This window comes from Oxyura jamaicensis, chromosome 1 (genome assembly GCF_011077185.1).
Source record: "Oxyura jamaicensis isolate SHBP4307 breed ruddy duck chromosome 1, BPBGC_Ojam_1.0, whole genome shotgun sequence".
Taxonomy (NCBI): Eukaryota; Metazoa; Chordata; class Aves; order Anseriformes; family Anatidae; genus Oxyura; species Oxyura jamaicensis.
The window spans coordinates 170,354,637-170,373,544 of record NC_048893.1 but is presented as its reverse complement, the minus strand read 5'-3'; the positions used below and the strand labels follow the sequence as shown (position 1 = coordinate 170,373,544).

At 39.2% G+C, this 18,908-nt stretch overlaps 1 protein-coding gene and 1 long non-coding RNA gene across 5 annotated transcripts in view; one reads left to right on the top strand and one right to left on the bottom strand.

The window, feature by feature from the left end:
- Positions 1-345, bottom strand: part of LOC118164384 — a 43,588-nt gene extending 43,243 nt beyond the window's left edge. Inside the window, exon 1 of the long non-coding RNA XR_004749471.1 lies at positions 314-345. This is a non-coding gene — a long non-coding RNA (uncharacterized LOC118164384). The remainder of the gene's footprint in view (positions 1-313) is intronic.
- A 174-nt stretch (positions 346-519) lies between these two features.
- Positions 520-18,908, top strand: part of PCDH17 (protocadherin 17) — a 90,329-nt gene continuing 71,940 nt past the window's right edge. For all 4 annotated transcript variants that reach the window (XM_035321864.1, XM_035321871.1, XM_035321853.1 and 1 more), the window contains exons 1-2: positions 520-1,138; positions 2,692-5,829. In XM_035321864.1, the coding sequence (XP_035177755.1) occupies positions 3,214-5,829 (2,616 nt within the window). In that variant the 5' untranslated portion in view covers positions 520-1,138; positions 2,692-3,213. The remainder of the gene's footprint in view (positions 1,139-2,691; positions 5,830-18,908) is intronic.

Sequence of the window (18,908 nt, the reverse complement as noted above, 5' to 3'; positions counted from 1 at the left end):
AAAAAATAGAATAAAGAAAAAATAGAATAAAGAAAAAATAGAATAAAGAAAAAATAGAATAAAGAAAAAATAGAATAAAGAAAAAATAGAATAAAGAAAAAATAGAAATAAATAAAAATAAGAAAAAAATATTTTTAAAAAAACTAAAAACATGAAAAATAATAATTAAAAAAATAAAAATTAAAAAATAGGGAGGAAAACTGCTTTCGGGGGTGAAGGGGGGGGTGAAGGGAGGGGGATGAAGGGTGGTTGTGTATGGGGGTGTGCATGGGGGGGGGGGGGTGCCTCCTCATCCCACCCGACCCCCTCTCACGCTGCGCGCCCGCCAGCGCCGCGATCTCATCAATGGCACCCGGCGCCCGCCGCCGCCGCCCCGCCCCCGCTCCCCCTCCCCCCCTCCCAGTTTTGCAGCCCTCCCATTGGCCGAGCGGCGCCGGGGCGGTCCGCCGGCTCGTCCGGCGATTGGCTGCGCGTGAATCAGTATCAATGTTTAAGCCGCGGCGTGCGGCGCATAGAGGCAGTCGGCGAGCGGCGCTGGGCGAGCGTGGCGCGGCGCGGTAGCACCGCCAGTGCTGCAGTAAGGGAGGCGAGGCGGAGAGAGAGGAGAGAGAAAAAAAAAAAAAAAAAAAAGAGAGAGAGAGCAGCTCCAACTGTTGAATTTTCGCTGAATCTCCACTTGCTCCGCGGGCGGCTGGTGAAATGGATCTGGCTTACCGGGGATCGGCGTGGCTTTTGCGTGCTGTCTGGCTGGGGCTGGAAACCGTCTGAGAGGGGCCACCCATCAATGAGGCGGAGAAGAAATCGGGTGTTTTCTTGGGGTTTTGAGAGCCTCTCCACCACAGGTTGCAGAATTAACTGTGTACTTTGGGGTCCGGACTCAAATAAAGGAGAAAAAAAGCAGTGCAGGACTGAGACTTGGAACTAGATCTGTGAGCTATGCGTTGGGAACTTATGGGTTGTTTTTTTATTATTATTATTATTTTTGCTCTTTTAATCTGAAAGATCTCTGATTATTTCACACATAACACTGAGGAAAGGTGGTTAAAAACACTCAGCAAAGCAGGAGACAGACGCGCCTCTGTGCCAGTGAGTGGATAACAGCCTTGTTTTCCTGATCCTCAGTCTCCAGGAGAAAGAGGTATAGTAAAAGTGTAGCTGGAACCGACACCCCCTTCTCTCATTCCTTTTTTTCCCTCCAAAACATAAAGCTGATTATTTTTTTTCTCTGTCTATAGAGTGAGTCAGAAGCGTTAGGAAGAAGCTGCAACTAATGTCTGTGAAGGGAGGAACATGAGGCGATAGTGAATGTGATTTGTTCTGCTGGATCTGACTCATCCAGCAGATTCAAACACCTGCATTTCTGGATCTGCCATTCATTTATTTCTGGTTGTAAAAATAACCTGAAATAAAATTTACCCTTCCCCAGTATTTACTTACACATTATATTACTGGGAAAGGTAAATCAGACAGGGTGAATGCATGTGGCATTGCCGCTGTTCTTCCCCACTACACCAAGATGCCCAGAGAGACTGCTAAAGCTTGAAAGGGCTGCAAAAAATGCATCACACTAGCCACGGAACTGCATAGGCTTTAATATAAGCGAATTAGTCGATTGAAAGATCTGCCACTTTAATCATCACCCAGATTGTTTTTTCTCTTCCTCTCCCCTCCCCTAAATGAAGAGGACTAGGCGGCAGTGTCATTGGAAGGAGATGCTGAATAGAAAGAAAAGAGAGGCACTTGACAGCGCAGCCTTGTGAATACAGAGACTGTTTCCCTTTTAGCGAGAGACTAAGTGTGTGTGTGTGGTGGCTTTTCTTTCTCTCTCTCCCCCCCACCCCCTTAGTCCTTTCCTTTCTCTCTCGCTCGCTTTTTTTTTTTTTTTTTTTTTTTTTTTAAATCTATCCGTGCAGGCATGGGTTGCCTGTTGATTTCCTCTCGACTGGAGAGAAAAGCAAACTGGAATTAAACTGCATCTAGAGAAGTGCAGCACCTCAGACACGCATACGCACACACGCATAGATACACAGAGAAAGGATGTGGTGGTGGCGGCGGCTACTGGCCTGTCTTAAAGAAATCCAAGTGTGCTTCTGAATGAGCACAGCCTGTGATTTCTCTTAAAAGATATATGTTTACTGCTAACGATGATGATCAGCTGGTGGGTTTCTTAATTTTTTTTCCACACCAAACGGATGAGTGGGAGGCTGGTAGTAAAGGGAGAGAAAGGAAACTACAAATCCGGACACTAGTTTGTTGTGTCTTTTGTTTTGTTTTGTTTTCCCCTCTGCCCTCCAATTCTCATTCCCTTGCCTTCTGATTCGGGAAGGAAAGAGTGAGGGTGTACGAGACAGGGAGGGGGAAATACCGATGGCAGCGAGATGCAGCTCTCCGCCGCAAGCAATGCAAGATTAGATCTCTAAATGCAGCAAAACACTCCCTGAAAACCAACAACCCCGCGGTGCAATCAGACATTTCACTGCCTCTCACTGCACACGAAGAGGGCTTCAACAACAAGCTGAGACTTCTTTCCCCTACTGTCTCTCTCTCATCTCTCCACTCCATCAATCGCATCGCAAGTGATGAGTAGCAAATAAGATTTTCTCCCCTTGCTTACAGACCTGTGGCCACCACCCCTTTCCCCATGTATATATAAATACACGTATTAAAAAAAATCTTTTTGATCGTTTTTAGAAAAACAACCACCGTCGCCGATTTTTTTATGATTGTTATTTTTATTATCTTTTGTACATCTGCGGAGATTCAAGGATCTGGAACCCTTCGCCTGCCCGGAGGAGAAGATCTTTTTGCCAATTTTCTGATTTTTGAAATCCTCCCACTGCCGAAGTTGGACAGCCGAAGTAACTGTGAGGGGACTGCAAGCACGGCAAGCGATTGCTGAAAGGCTGCCGAGGCTGCTCCCCCCTCCCCCGCGGCCCCCCCGCTCGCTCGCTCCCTCCCTCTGAGCTACATGGTCCATTTGCTGCCTCTCGTCCTGTGTCTCTGCAGATGTTTTAGAGCAACAGGTTCAGGAACTTAAAATATAGGGGTGGGGAGAGAGGAGGGAAGAAAAAAAAAAAAAAAAAAAAAGAAAGAAAGAAAAAAAAAAAGGAACGGTGTTGGAGGAGGAAAAGCAATCCCCGCACAGGAGGCAGAGAAGACGGGGACAACCCTGGTCGCCGCTGCAGCTGCTGCCACCCCCACCCCTGCTCGGGGATGTACCTTTCCATTTGTTGCTTCTTCCTCTGCTGGGCTCCCGCCCTGTCGCTGAAGAACCTGAATTACTCGGTGCCGGAGGAGCAGGGAGCGGGCACGGTCATCGGGAACATCGGTCGCGATGCGCGGCTGGCGGCGGGCGCGGCGGGCGGCGGGATGCTGCCCGGGGAGCGCGGCAGCCCCGGCGGTGGTCGCGGCGCCAAGTCCACCTTCAGGGTGCTGGAGAACTCAGCCCCGCACCTCCTCGATGTGGACGGGGAGAGCGGGCTGCTCTACACCAAGCAGCGCATTGACCGCGAGGCGCTGTGCCGGCGCAGCGCCAAGTGCCAACTGTCCCTCGAGGTGTTCGCCAACGACCAGGAGATCTGCATGATCAAGGTGGAGATTCAGGACCTGAACGACAATGCACCAGCGTTCCCATCCGACCAGGTGGACATGGACATTTCAGAAAACGCCGCGCCAGGCACCCGCTTCCCCCTCACCAGCGCCCACGACCCAGACGCTGGGGACAACGGTCTGCGCACCTACCTGCTCACCCGTGATGACTATGGCCTCTTCTCCCTTGATGTGAAGTCCCGTGGTGATGGCACAAAGTTTCCGGAGCTGGTCATCCAGAAGCCATTAGACCGTGAGGAGCAGAGCCACCACACCCTGGTACTGACGGCACTGGACGGTGGTGACCCACCGCGCTCCGGCACAGTGCAGATCAATGTGCGCCTCATTGACTCCAACGACAACAGCCCTGTCTTTGAGGCAGCCTCCTATGTGGTGGAACTGCCAGAGAATGCACCACTGGGCACGGCTGTCATTGACCTCAATGCCACCGATGCCGATGAGGGCACCAATGGGGAGGTGCTCTACTCCTTCAGTGGCTACGCACCTGAGCGTGTCCGTGACCTCTTTAGCATCGACCCGCAGAGTGGCCTCATCCGCGTCAAGGGCAACCTGGACTATGAGGAGAGTGGCCTTATAGAGATTGACGTCCAGGCTCGGGACCTGGGACCCAACCCTATCCCTGCTCACTGTAAAGTCACCGTCCGCCTCATTGACCGCAATGACAACGCGCCCACCATTGGCTTTGTGTCTGTTCGCCAGGGAGCACTGAGTGAGGCTGCCCCACCAGGCACTGTCATTGCCCTGGTGCGGGTCACTGACCGTGACTCTGGCAAGAATGGGCAGCTCCAGTGCCGGGTGCTGGGCAGTGGTGGTGGGCCTGGAGCCGTCCCTTTCACTCTGGAGGAGAACTATGACAACTTCTACACTGTGGTCACCGACCGTCCCCTGGACCGTGAGGCACAGGATGAATACAATGTGACCATCGTGGCACGGGATGGGGGCAGCCCCCCACTCAACTCCACCAAGTCATTCTCTGTCCGGATCCTCGATGAGAATGACAACCCACCCCGCTTCAGCAAGAACCTCTATGTGTTGCAGGTGCCTGAGAACAATATCCCTGGCGAATACCTGGGCTCTGTATTGGCCCAGGACCCAGATCTGGGGCAAAATGGGACAGTTTCTTACTCCATTCTGCCTGGGCACGTAGGCGACGTCTCCATCTACACCTATGTCTCTGTCAACCCCACCAATGGTGCTATCTATGCCCTGAGGAGCTTCAACTATGAGCAGACAAAGCACTTTGAGTTTCGTGTGCTGGCCAAGGACTCAGGTTCACCCCACCGCGAGAGCAATGCCACAGTACGCGTCACCGTGCTTGATGTCAATGATAATGCACCGCTTATTGTCCTGCCTGCCCTCATCAATGACACTGCCGAGCTGCAGGTGCCACGCAATGCCGGGGTGGGCTACCCAGTGGGCACTGTCCGTGCCCTGGACAGTGACTTTGGGGAGAGTGGGCGCCTCACATACGAGATTGTGGAAGGCAATGAGGAGCACCTCTTTGAGATGGACCCCACTAGTGGTGAGATACGCACCTTGCACCCCTACTGGGAGGAGCTCAGCCCTGTGGCTGAACTTGTGGTAAAAGTCAGTGACCATGGCAAGCCCAGCCTCTCTGCAGTGGCCAAGCTCATTGTCAGGGCCTTGGCGGGGCCCCTGCCTGAGGCTGGTGAGCCACAAGTGAATGGTGAGCAGCACCGGCGACCACACTGGGACTTGTCTCTGCCCCTGATCGTGACCCTGAGCACTGTCTCCATCATCTTGCTGGCTGCCATGATCACTATTGCTGTGAAGTGCAAGCGAGAGAACAAGGAGATCCGCACCTATAATTGTCGCATTGCTGAGTATAGCCACCCTCAGCTGGGAGGAGGGGGAGGCAGTGGCGGGGGAGGAGGAGGCAGTGGCAGTGGAGGGGGCAAGGGCAAGAAGAAGAAGATCAGCAAGAATGACATTATGCTGGTGCCCAGTGAGGGCGAGGACAGCCGGGGCCCCCTCAATGTCATGAACGTGGTGAGCAGCCCATCCCTGGCCACCTCACCCATGTACTTTGACTACCAGACCCGCCTGCCCCTCAGCTCTCCCAGGTCTGAGGTGATGTACCTGAAGCCCGCCTCCAACAACCTGACTGTACCCCAGGGACATGTGGGCTGCCATACCAGCTTCACAGGGCAAGGGACTAACGCCAGCGAGGCTCCCCCGAGCCGGATGTCCATAATTCAGGTAGGAGACTTTTAGAATACCCTGGACCTCACTTTAGACGCTGGTTTAACTTTACATTTTGTCTGCAGTGAAATCTGCTGTAAGGCACCACTGAGGAGATCAACCCAAGTCATTAAGGAGAGGTGGACTTAATAAAAGTGGAAACAGATCACATTTGATGTGTCTGGTTCTGCTGTCACACTGGCATTTCCTGTGTGGCTCAAAAGTAAGTGCTCACTGAAACAAATGGAGCAGTGTAAAAGAGGTGCATGTAAGCGTGCAGGTAGGCGCTTAATTTTGGGGCACTTGGGACACTTTGGGTTATTTTCCCAGAAGATCATCAGACAGAGGTGGGCGCTTTGACAGGTTTCACATTGCTTTGGTTTTGGGGTGTAGAAGGGGGAGGACGTTTCTGAAGCAGTCATATCATCTATAGTAACATGACATGGGAGAAACTCTACACACTGAGGACATCTATTGCAACAATGTATTATAGCCCTCCAATCCTGTATGTAAATATGAGCTATCTTTTCCAGATGTATGTTTTTATTTTTTTTTAAAAAAATCCTTCTTTAGAATATATAAACATAAATATTTATTTTTGACACAGAACAGTATCATTGGGGCCCCATTGCCTCCTCCTCTCCCCGTAAACAACCTCTAATTTTTGCTTAGTCAAGTAGAAAAATTGTATGTGGCAATTCCTTTCTACCCCCAAATGTTAACAAAAATCATATCCTGTCATAAAACAGCAAAACAACTAGTCAGATTTCCAGTAGCCTGAGTCAATATTGATTATTGCTTTATAGTGAAAGACTTATGTGCTCTTTTGCCAAAGCTCATTTAGAAATTACAGCTGGGCTGCATTCTGCTGTCAATTACATCCACACTGTCCTCTACTGACTTTTGTGACTATGAGAAATGGCAGAATTTGGACCATTGGATATAGGATGCTAATCAAATGACTTAATTTCTAGCAGATAATTTAAAAACCAAACTCAGAAGATATATTCCAGAACAGTGAACTCACAGAGTGAAGGTGAGGGCAGAATTTGGCTCCAGTTGATTTAATTTAAAATATTATTTCATGATAAATGCAGCTTAATGTTCAAATACTACAGGTTTGTTCCAAAGTGATTTTTAACATTTGGATTGAAAGCAGGCTCTGGATAATGACTATTAAATATATTTGAAATGTCATATCTGTTTTGTCCTGTGGTTCTCCTAATATGCTGTTCTGAGTCATAGGGGAATGAGCTGAGTGTATCAGAAGTGACACAGACTCCTTTTGTATATGCAGCTAGTGGGAAAGAAGTTGCACTGTAGACACTTGATGTACTGAAATAAAATTAATTATACCTTTGAGTTATCCTACCCTGCAGTCTGTGGCCATCGAATGTTCTAGTTGCCAGCTGCATCTAACATTTTAAACTAAATAGAAGTGGCCATCAATAATTGTCAAGTAACCAAAATTCTGGTAACTGTGAATTTAGTATTTATAACACACAAAAAAAAAAAAAAAGAAAGAAAAATCTGTCTGTACAAGGTCACTGTAAACTAATCCTCAACCCGCTACTGAGTTGTGTCACAGAAACAATTTCATTTTATGCCTATCATGAAGTTGTGTTGCTATCAATTAGATGAGCAGAACAATACTTAAAATCTGGAATTGATTTTAACAAAAAGTGACGCTTCAGGAAAAAGTTTAGGTTAGGGCACAACCAGACATAATTTGATTTATAATTCATGCTTTACAAGACAAATAATTTTCAATGACATATTTGTTTAAGTAATGTCAACTTTTTTTTTTTTTTTTTTTTTTTAATGTAAAACGGAGTGGTCAGAATGCTAAAAAAAAAGAATAATATATTTTTTAACGTACTGGCAAGTGTAATAGTTACTAAAAGATAGAAAATTTTACCTTCTTAGAACCATGTAATGTCTATATAAAACAATTAATTCATGTATTGATGCTACTGAGTAGTAAAGATTTAATTGTAGTGTAAAATCCCTATGGAAAATATGACTCCTTTTTTACAGTGTTCACTGTATGATATCAGTCATGACTTTTTTTTTTTTTTTTTTTTTTTTCCCTGAGACCTATATAAAGCTATAAGAGGAATTTCCTCCCTTAAAAAGGTGTGTTGTGGTTTCTATAAGAGTTTTCAACACAGGAACTATGGAAAATGTTTACCGTAAGTTCACACAGCACATACTGGTATATCTAATATTTTGCTCTTGCTTTCTTCAAATATCTACACAGAGTGTTTGGGATGTTTAGATGGTGCAGATAACAGATTAGGAAACATTTTTTTCTGTAGTGAACACTCATTCAAACATAGCTTTTAACGCTATACTTTATAGTTATATTAACAAAACAAAACACCATATGAAACCAAGCAGTTTTCTATTCAGGAAAGTCCCAGACTCAGAGTAGCTAGATGGGAATATCTGATCCTCCTCACTATGATTTTGTATTACTAAAATACATTTTGTATTCTCCATCTCTAGAGTAAATATTATATAAGATTTGCATTTAGACAGTAGAATGTACATTTAGAATGTTGACAGTACTTTCTGTCAGGTCCTTTATTTCTGTGTCATGTAAAATTCAAACTGCAAACTTACAGAGAAACAGTAAAGGATAAGCCCTCTCTCTGGGTCTAATATGCCCTTAATCACTCCAGAAAACCTGTGTCTGGAAGCGCAAATTGCACAGTTAGAATCAAAGGTATAGCCAGTGGGGGGGAGGGAAGGGGGAAGGTGCAGAATCCAAACAGCTGCTTTATCAACTCCTTTCATTAATCAATTCAAAAAAGCAAAAAGGTGTTTTTACCTCAGTAAAGGAAAGCTAAATGTTTTGTAGTGCATATTCACTTCAGTTTTTCCAGATATGTTACTGAGTCGTGATAATCTTACATTATATAATTTATACACTGGACCTGCTTTCCTTCACTCTCATTTTCTCGGCAAGTGTTTAATGGCAGATTTCTGTAGCAGGAAGCCATTATTAAAACTTTATGTTTATATATATATAAATATATTTATTTATATACTATGGGTATATATACATATACACATACTAAGCGTTCTATTATTACTTAGTACATTCAATTTAGTTTATAAATATTTAAAATCAAATAAATAATTTCTTTCTTAGTAAGATCCAGATTTTCTCACTCTTATTAGGAGTGCCTAACTTTTTTTTGGTTTGCAGTAATGGCTATTAACATCAATAAGTATTATGATTCCCCGATTTCTGATGAAAATTATTTTGTTCTACAGACAGCTCAGTTTGTATCAATGTACAGGTTAAACTCACCGGCTATGGGTTTCAGACTGACGCCAAAGGACCATCACTTGAGTGAAAAACTGCTTGATATGTGTTAGAGCTGTGTAATCTCGCCTCTCTTTAAGCAACTTCTGCTCATTAGTTACAAGGTTTAAAGACTTTGTGTTTATTCACTACTTTGTAGCATTTGGCTATATACAGTTATTACATGTTATTTATGAACAATGAAATTATTCAGTCCCATATTAATTAAATAGTTTAAACATGCACACATACAGGTACATATAAAATTTTGGACCAATAGACAAGGATGCTGAGTACCTCAAGCATAAGAGAGGCATTGCCATAACAGAGCTGCAAATTCTTAGGGTCTGTGAAAATAGACCATTTGTGATTTGAAGTGCTCATGAGGTTGATGTGTATGAAGAACGGTGTTTAACTGGGAAGTTAGAACAGCTACACATTAGCATGTTTCCTTGATTTTTACTTCAGCAATAATATTCTAAACATTCTTTAGAAACAGTGCTTTCAAAGGGTGAGTCAGTAAAAAAATCTTAAATATAAGCCAGTGCAATACAGTTCTCATCACCAAAATCAAAGTTCTGTTCAACCTTTAAATAAATTGGGGCCCAAACTATTACTTTTTCTTGGGGAAAAATGGGAAAATCAAGAGAAAATGGAGTCTCTTCATGGCTGAAAGACAATACATATTGACTCTAAAATTTAGACTACTGGGAGAATTCTGTTCATCTTGTTCTGGTGAGTAAATCAAGTTGATCTACTCACCTGGTTAAGAGAAACAGTATTTAATCTTGAAGAGCAGTCATTAATTATTTGTATATGTAAAGCATATATATGTATAGATACAAATATGAAAAATGTATAAACTTACACACATATGTTCATATCTCCCCTACCAAAAAGTTCCGTGTTAATCAGTTTGTATTAGCATGGTAAAATCTTTCCCTGGTTGAGCAAGTCACAATTTCTTTTTCTATAGGTTTCCAACAGATAAAAGAATGGATGGATACAGGGAAATGAATAGGTTATTTGAATAAATAGGTTCTGGAAAAAGATTCCTCAAAGTGATGTGATAGGGGTGTAGAAACCTGTATATATGTGCAAAGATTGTTGATGATCCTAGAAATTATTTTTTATTTCTCTTGTGGTGCAACTTGGAGAGATCTGTATATGTATGAGGAATGAGAAGGGACTGAATTAAGGAGGAAGTGGTCACAGCTTTTGTTTAACAAACAACAAAAAAGAATTACTATGCTGCAAGAAACTCTCAAGCTGGGAATCACTGCAGTTGCTGTACCAGGCAGTCCTGTAGCATTTCAAGATAAAGTACAGATCATTCTTAATACTTCAATCACCTGATGTTTATGATGCGTCAACAGATTACTGTCAAGTCCCAGTGCAGCTTCATTGCCAGGTGCCTGGTAGTACACGAGAAGAAGCAGTCTTCAAGGGAAATAAAAATGTAATTTGTATTAATGCTGCTCTGTCTTTAGATATAGTGTTGTTCCATGGTTTACTTTGAGAAACTTCAGCTCAGAAATTTTAGTATTGTAAAAAGAAGCACAAAACTTTCCTTACAGAAGTTGCATTCATTCTCAGTGTTTTACATTCTTGTCATAAATCAGAGTTGATTTCAAGTCTGATTTCTCTATCTTCTGCTGCAAATGAGGAGTATTATTCTCTTGCATTTTAGCTAATAGGAGTTTACATTTTGCACCAAGGGGGCAATTTTACACATTTGCAGGTAGACAGGTAGACAATGCAGATAGACTCTATACATGTTTGGATTTTGCAGCTTCATATTCTAGGGCCATATCTAAGGATTGTTATCAAATCTAGTATCAGAACTGCCTTACGTATCTAGTATCAGAACATGCATTATGGTAGTTTTTACAGTTTGTCAAGGTTAGATTTCTTGCAAAATATCTCCTATGAATGCTTGCATTGTGTAAATAGAGTCTGCAATTAGTATGATTTTGTGTTTTGTAGTTCTGTAGCGTTAGGTTTACTTATTAATCGAAGTAATATTGGGGTTGACTGGATTAGAATTGCAGGACAGAACATTTTTTATGTTTTGGTGAAGCATTATCTCATTCCTCCTCAAGAAACCCGGATAGCACAATGTAACTTGGGACCGTATCTGACAACCTAGAGCTCACCCTTGCATCCACTCCGGCTGCTAAAATAGGCAGAGGAAGCAGGACTGGGTTCCTGTTTTATGTTACTGCTGCTCTGGTTTTGGTCTTAATATCCTTGCCAGTATTGTTTATAGTAATATTATTTTTCAAAAGGATCATTCCTGATATATAAATCCACGTGACATCTAAAGAAATTTCCAAGATGATATGCTATAATATTAAGCAATAAAAATAATATAGATAAAGGCAACTTAGGAGGCTGAAATAGAACACTGATGTAAGAAAGAAATTGATGCTGCCAGAATAGAAATTCTCAATCACCAATAAATTAAGAATAATAATATCCGCATAGAATTTGCTGTTTTATAAATTATAAGAATAGAAGAAATTTAGTGAAGTTAAAATAAAAAAGATGAGGCAAGTCATGCAACATTTACTAGATCACACATCTCAATGGATCTTAAAGTTGCCTGAGTTTTCCTTATCTTGGTTCTCACGCTTAATGCCTAACCATAACAGGGAAAATTCACATACGTTTGTGATTATCAGTAATTTGTACGAATGATTCTTTGATCAGTTATCTTTTAACAGTAGATTTGGTCGGGTTTCTGTTAACCTTACACACACTGGTGAAAAAGGCTGGTTTTACTCAGATATCAGTCAATAGCATAATTTTGACATCAATTATTTCAGTGGTTCAAGAATAAATTGTGACTAAGATTCTTACAGAGTGCAGCTAAAAATAGTATGATTAGGCCTGTTATTTTTAGACTTTAGCTTTTTGTGTTTTCTTACAACTTCTTTACAAACATTAATTGAGGAGACTGGAATTTAGAAGATTTCATAACTATGATGTAAACTGTAACATAATCAGGTGTGCAGCTGAAAGGGGAAATCAGACTCCATTGAACATATTGCTGAACATATATTTTCATATTTTTTCACAACCTTTTAAAAGTGTGCAGAATACAGATTATTCTTAACATTCAGCAAATATTGTTATGTGGTAAATTATCATTAGGTACCTGTAAAATATTGCCAGATATCACTGGCTATTAAGAAGGCATAGGTACAAAGTTAGTTTTCTAAGAAGGTAAAAATATCATCAAATAGGAATACATTCTGAGTCACAATACATAACCATGTATCCCAGTTGGGATTTTGTTTTCAAATTAAATTTTTTTTTTCAGCATTTTTTTCTTATTTTTTTTTAATCTTCCTTCTTAGGAAACAATAACATACATGCTAATATTTGCATTTATATTTTTAAAGGTTTTGCTTTATCTCTCTTTCCTTCATTGTTCCTATAAAAATTAACATGTCTTGCCAAATTTGTTTTAGGTTTTGCTATAGAAGACACTCATTTTACATATAAAAAGTGTATGTATTTGGCTTGTTGTTTTCTTACTGAAGAAAATATGTAGGATACATGGCAGAGGTCTTGAGATACCTCTTCAAGATTGAAGATTCTGAGCACGTATAAAGGAAAGACATTTTGCTACTAGTACTAGTATTTTCCAACAGGTGAGAATTTTCTGTGAAAAGAACTTAAACAATGATTTGTTGACCGGAGCAGAAACACAGCTCCGTTTTTATCTTTAAAAGTATCAAAGCAATCCTTTGGTGTCAAAAGGTCAGAGTAGAGCAGTTGGGACAAATTTTTGCAGCAGATAGTCTGAGAGCTTTATGCTTTCAATTGTGTCTCTACTTCAACTGTAAGAAGAGAAGTGGTGAAATTAATGCTAAAGGGTTTGAGAATCTAGGAAAAAAAAAAGTAAATACTGTCAGGGCACTGCAGGTTGTTACTTAAATAAGGAAAATAAAAAATAAAAAGAAATAAAAATAAAAAAGGTACACAAGAGAGTGGCAAAATCATTTTGTGGGAAAAGTTCGTTGAGTTTAAGAGTTTCATTTGTTAGGTTTTTAAGGAAGCAGCAAGGAGATTAACTATTTGTTGCAGCTTTTCCTGATATGATTAGATGAAAAGGAATAGTGTACTGCCTGCCAAAAGTCATAGCCAGTGTGTGTTCTAAACCCTTGTAATGTATTTGTCATGGTCTTTTTAGTGCATCCTTTGTTTTTTGTTCTACTGTAGTCTTTTTTTTTTTTTTTCCTTCCATGCAGAAGAAGATTCTCGATTAATTACTGTAAATCCCATGAGAAAAAAATAATAGATAAATTATTAAGCATTTTAGATAAAATTCTCAGTATTAAGTACTACATTCAAGAACAAGCAAATTCATATGAATGTCTCTGTTAATTAGGATATTAGGCAGTTCTTTAAATAACCTCCTTGATCAGCCATATATTTTCTAGCTAAGTCCCAAAGGCTTCTGATACAATTCCTGCTTATTAAGGTCATAGGAGAAGTATATCTTTCTTTACTGAATTCTTTACTACATTTCTTTACTTTACATCTTTCTTTACTGAATTTCTTTACTACAACTAGTTAGTGGTGTTACCTCTACAGGATAGCATTAAATCAGTTCATCTCTTACTTGCTTGAAATGATATTTATTTTTTTTCATATCTGGTGATGTGTCCTCAGAAAGCAGTCCATCTACGTATGAAGATAAAGCTGAATTGCTTCAGCCAATTATTAATGTTTCTTGTATAGAAGCACAGCCTGTATCTTATTTTCATGTGGTGAGGAGCCCCCAAGACAATCAATCCCATGCTGATCTATTTTCAATTTTGTATTCTATAGGCAATCTAGACAAGTAAATACTTCAAGGGAACAGTATTTCATATTAGCTGTGGATGTTTCTACTGTCTGTCATATATGCATCAGACCAGAGTTCCTCTTGTTCAGAAAATACTTTTGCCCATAACAGAAGAGTTTCTAATCACATCCTGTTTGCTGCTGGGTGACTGCATGCTGCAGTCTCCATGGCATGCCAAAGGAGGACTCTAAAAGGGAAAAGCAAAACTCTTGTTAAAAGATACAAATGCATACTTTCAGTTGTGTGGGTGGTACCTCTGATCGATGCATTGTAAGTTCTTGCAGTGATAGACGTGAAATTAGATTCAGGCAGTGTTTCAGACTGTCTATTGATATATGTGTGACACGCTTGTATTTGCCTGTACTAGTTCTAGTGACACTATGATTACTGGTATTTGCAGTCCTTGGCCTGGAACACTTCCAGGCAGTTTTATTGTATTGAAATGGCTCTTACAGTTCATTGAGCATCTAGCATAACACTGCTGAATATGATTGGCGCGTTTGCATATATTTATTCAAAAAAAAAAAAAAGGCAGTTAAACTGCATAATTATGGGAAAACGAATCATAACAATAAAAGACCATTTAAGTTAACAAGCTTTGTGATCAAAGGATAAATACAGGTTGGATAAATGAGACTCTAGATGTAACTAATCTACATAAATAGGCTTTGGTCTGATTACAGGAAAGGAATGTATTAAAATTATCTAAAGGTATTAAAAATATTTTTTCTTCAGTACTTTAAAATATTTACTCTTATTTTATCTTATTTTTAACATTTCTGCATAATAAAAAAGCTATGTTCAGAGATAAACCATTTTTATGTTTCTATTTCTTGATTAACAATGTTTACAGTGAAGAGAAAGCCTAAACTAACACGAGTAAGCAACAACAAAGTTTTCATTCCGGCTTGAATGCATCAGGTGTCAAAAAAATTAAAATTTTTAATATATTAATTTTATTTATTTTTTTTTAATGTTGCAATGCTTTTTTTTTTCTTGATTGACTTTTAATTAAAGAAAAACATTAAAGGGAACATTTAAAGGACAATTTATTGTTTACTGTCTTTATCAGCAGAGAGCAGCCTTTGTAGTGTTTGAAAGCTTGTGCATTAAAAATCAATTCAAAGTCTTCAAAGCTGTAAACTCTTGCTTTCTTTGTAGATATATACTGTGTTTAAAATCATTGGAAGCACACTTGACAATTGAATTAAAAACAAAAGGTAAATAATGGTTTCATCAGATTTTTGTAGGATTTTAATGTATTTTTAATAATAGCTAAAGGATTTTATTGCAGAGAACAGACGTGAATAATAATTTGTAGCTTTTAAATGCATAATCTGTTCCTAATGACAGTTATATGTATTCTTTTATTAATAGAGTTTTGTTTTAAACTTCTGTTGTTGTTATTCTGTTCTTCTTAATGAAAACCATGATTCAAACACAGAACATGTCAGTCAGTATCTTTACTTACTATATTTCTCTCTCATTCATTGCTGATTGCTAAGCAACCACTTATGGTTAAGCTTGTTTAGCTACAATTCAGCTCAATTCAGCTTTTTTTCCCTTTTTTTTTTTTTTTTTTAAGTTAAACCAATGTGAGCTAAACAAATTTTATGAATACTTAATGAAAATATTTGTATTTTATAAAATTTTAAAGGTGACAGAAACCCAAAAGACTTGTTTCAATAAAGCACCTTAGACTAAGCACTTGGTCTTTGCTCTGATATTTTTACCTGATATTGAGGTAAAGACTGTTCTTTCCACAAATCTTGAAAGAGCAGGACAATGCCCTTAATCGGCAGATGATTAATTTTAAGGCCTATGAACACCAAATTTCTTTTAAATCACATTAGTATTATGTCTTCCAAGGCACAATCCTTAGAAAATGTTCAGTGTATATTTTAATTTAGGTCAATAGAGGCACAGAGCTAAATAGATGGCTTACAGGATTGGAGTTACTGATATGTGTAAGCATATGCAGAATTCAGCTCAGAATCTGTTAGCTGAACTGCTCCCTGTTGCTTCTCTGCCTTGCTTTAAAAAACATTGCAAAGCTGCAAAAGCTGTTCGTATCACTTAGCCTCAAACTGCATTCTCTAGTACTCTACTGAGATAGTCCTCATGTCTGAATATTTGATATTTTTGCTCTTTCGCATACACTTGTGTAATTTGATATGCAGATTTGAAGATCATAAAAACAATCCTGCTTTGATGATCATGAGCAAGATTATCCAGCCACAGCTGTAAAGTACCCAGTGTGTTCTTTTCTGATCTCTTCATCATTTCAGTGGATCAAATGACAATAAGAATATAGTGGAATTTAGAGTTCTTTAATGAATTTAAACGTCTTTTAAAAATGGGAGCCATGAAGCCTTGGAAACTTTTTGAATTTCTACAGTGTATGACAGATAATATAACTGCATGTGTGAATGCCTACATGTAGGTACACAGATGTTAGAACAGCATAGATTGAAAACAACTATCTATCTGGGTAAAAAATACTGTTAACAACCAATGCGCATCTAAATTATTTTATTTATTTATTTATTTACATTGTATATGATCTGTGTTTTGGAAGCTTCTGTCAGTCTGCACCTTTTTTTGCACCCTAGAAAACACCAAGTTCAGAGAGAAATTCTCTTGTCATTTTTTTCCTGAGGCAAGGATATAAGTAAGGAAGGACCTCATTTTCTACTTCATGCTACCATGCAAGTTATACATCTTGCTTAAAAATGTGTATCCCACTATCAGACTTCAGGATTGAGAGAAACGATGAAAAGTAGGGATGAAAAGTAGGTACAAGTCATGTAAAATATTCACATAGCCCTCACTTAATCACTTTGTTAAGGTATTAAAAACCAAACAATAATTTGCATCCTGTAGTTTTGAGGCAATAAATTTATCAGTCATCTTTGTAGCCATGGGGTGAAAAAGAGAGGAAAACAAAATGTTTTGTGTTATTTCCCTCAGTGCATAGTCTTCATTTTGTCTAAGTTTGTAAATGTATTCTGTCTGTTTAAACCACCTGTAGCTTCTTATCAGGCCTAACAGAATACAATACTGCAAGGGACAGAATAACTTGATGAATTTTGTTCTATTAATGTATTCATTGGCCACCATGTATTTGATCTTCCCCAATAGTATGCATCCCATTATCACAAAAATGTGATCACAATGAAATAATGATTCCTTCAGTTGTGAAGTAGTTCATTTTAAGTGTTCATGTGTTCATTGTTTCAAACACACTACTAGATTTTTGAAGAAAACTTTAATTAAACTTTATTTAAAAATATATGCACAGAACACACATTGAGCCTCTTCTTCTTCCCCTTCTAATCTTATATTGGCAAAGAAACCTTAGGAGCAAGTAGCTAGATTTCCAGATTTTGACCCACATCTTAGTCTATTTTACTAAGATGAAAATAAAGAAAAAGAAAACTGCTTCTATTAAATAAATGTAAGCCTCGGGTATTTTGGCTAATATTGGCAAAGATCTTTAGATAAAGATAAATTGCTTGCAGCTATACTGGTCTTGCTGATAGCAGTCAATGAAGAAATAAGTTCATGTGTTGAAGAGCTAGAGGAGGAGAAGAGATTATTAAAAAATGTTTTGTTCTGATTTAAATTTTGAGCCATACATTTTCTATAGTATTTTATAATAAAGACAATATAATAAAGACAATTACATAGTAATTTGGGTCAGAATGCATGCACATATCCCAATCTCAAAACCCAAATTGTTGCTACCTGTGGCTATTTTATTTAAAAAAGAAACAAACAACAATAACAACAAAAAAACATAATTGCTATGAGTCTCAGCAGTCTAAATGTCTATATATATATATTTTTCAATTATAATACCTTCTTTGGGCAGATGTGTGAAAATGGCAGTTTAAGTCTTGCCAGTATCTGTCTATTCCTTGTACATTCTAAAAACTGTTGGTAGCTTGGCTCATCATTATATTGTTGATGTTCATTATGCTATGGTTAAGTTAAAGCAGTAATCCTATTATTAATCTTTAGAAAGAAGGCAAGGTAATAACATTACCTTGGAAACTCTCTGCTGAAGTTTGATACAAAAATTCCTAGGAATAAGATCCTAACTCTATTTTCATGGAAGAGGATTGATTTTGCTCTTGATCTTAGTGTAATTTTGAAGGACAGGTTGTATTTTATTACTTTATGCCTGAGAAGATTTAAACGACAGCTACCAACAAACCCAGTTAACTTCAACTCGTGTTGAAGTTAATGAAATTGCAAGTGAGCTGAAGCCCATATTGTAGGCCTTAGTATTGTATGCTTTTTGTTTTATCCACAATGGCACAGTAGCCTTTTTATTTAGAAATAAGCATCAATAAGTTACGATGTCCTTTAATCCTGTAAATGTATAACTTTCCATGGAAATAAATTAATCCATCTCCTAATGAAATTCTCTCACTGAAACAAAACAAAACAAAACAAAAACAATGAAAAAAACTTTTGAGGGTATATGTGTAGATTTACATTCACAGGTTCTACTTCTAGAGACCATTCTGTGTGGACAAGAGCTTTGTGTTGAGTTCCAGTGAAGTTGGAAGTTGATATGGCTTCATGTGGGCTTTTGATCCACCTGCAGGGAGCAGCATTAGTCTGTACATAATTGGTTTGTCTGTTCAGGAAGAGCAGTGGGAACAACCTTTAGTTTTTTTTTTCCCCTTTGCATGAGTTCTTGTTCGGAATTTCATGAACTATACCTGTCATATTTTCAATTTCTTTTCCCATTTTGAAAGAGGATTCCTCCCCACACACACTTCTGCATACTAGTTTGGGACTTTAGTGATGTGGACATTTGGACATTGTTTGTATAAGGTTGCATAAAGTCTTTGAAAATTCAAATTTAAGAAAGAAAGAAAGAAAGAAAGAAAGAAAGAAAGAAAGAAAGAAAGA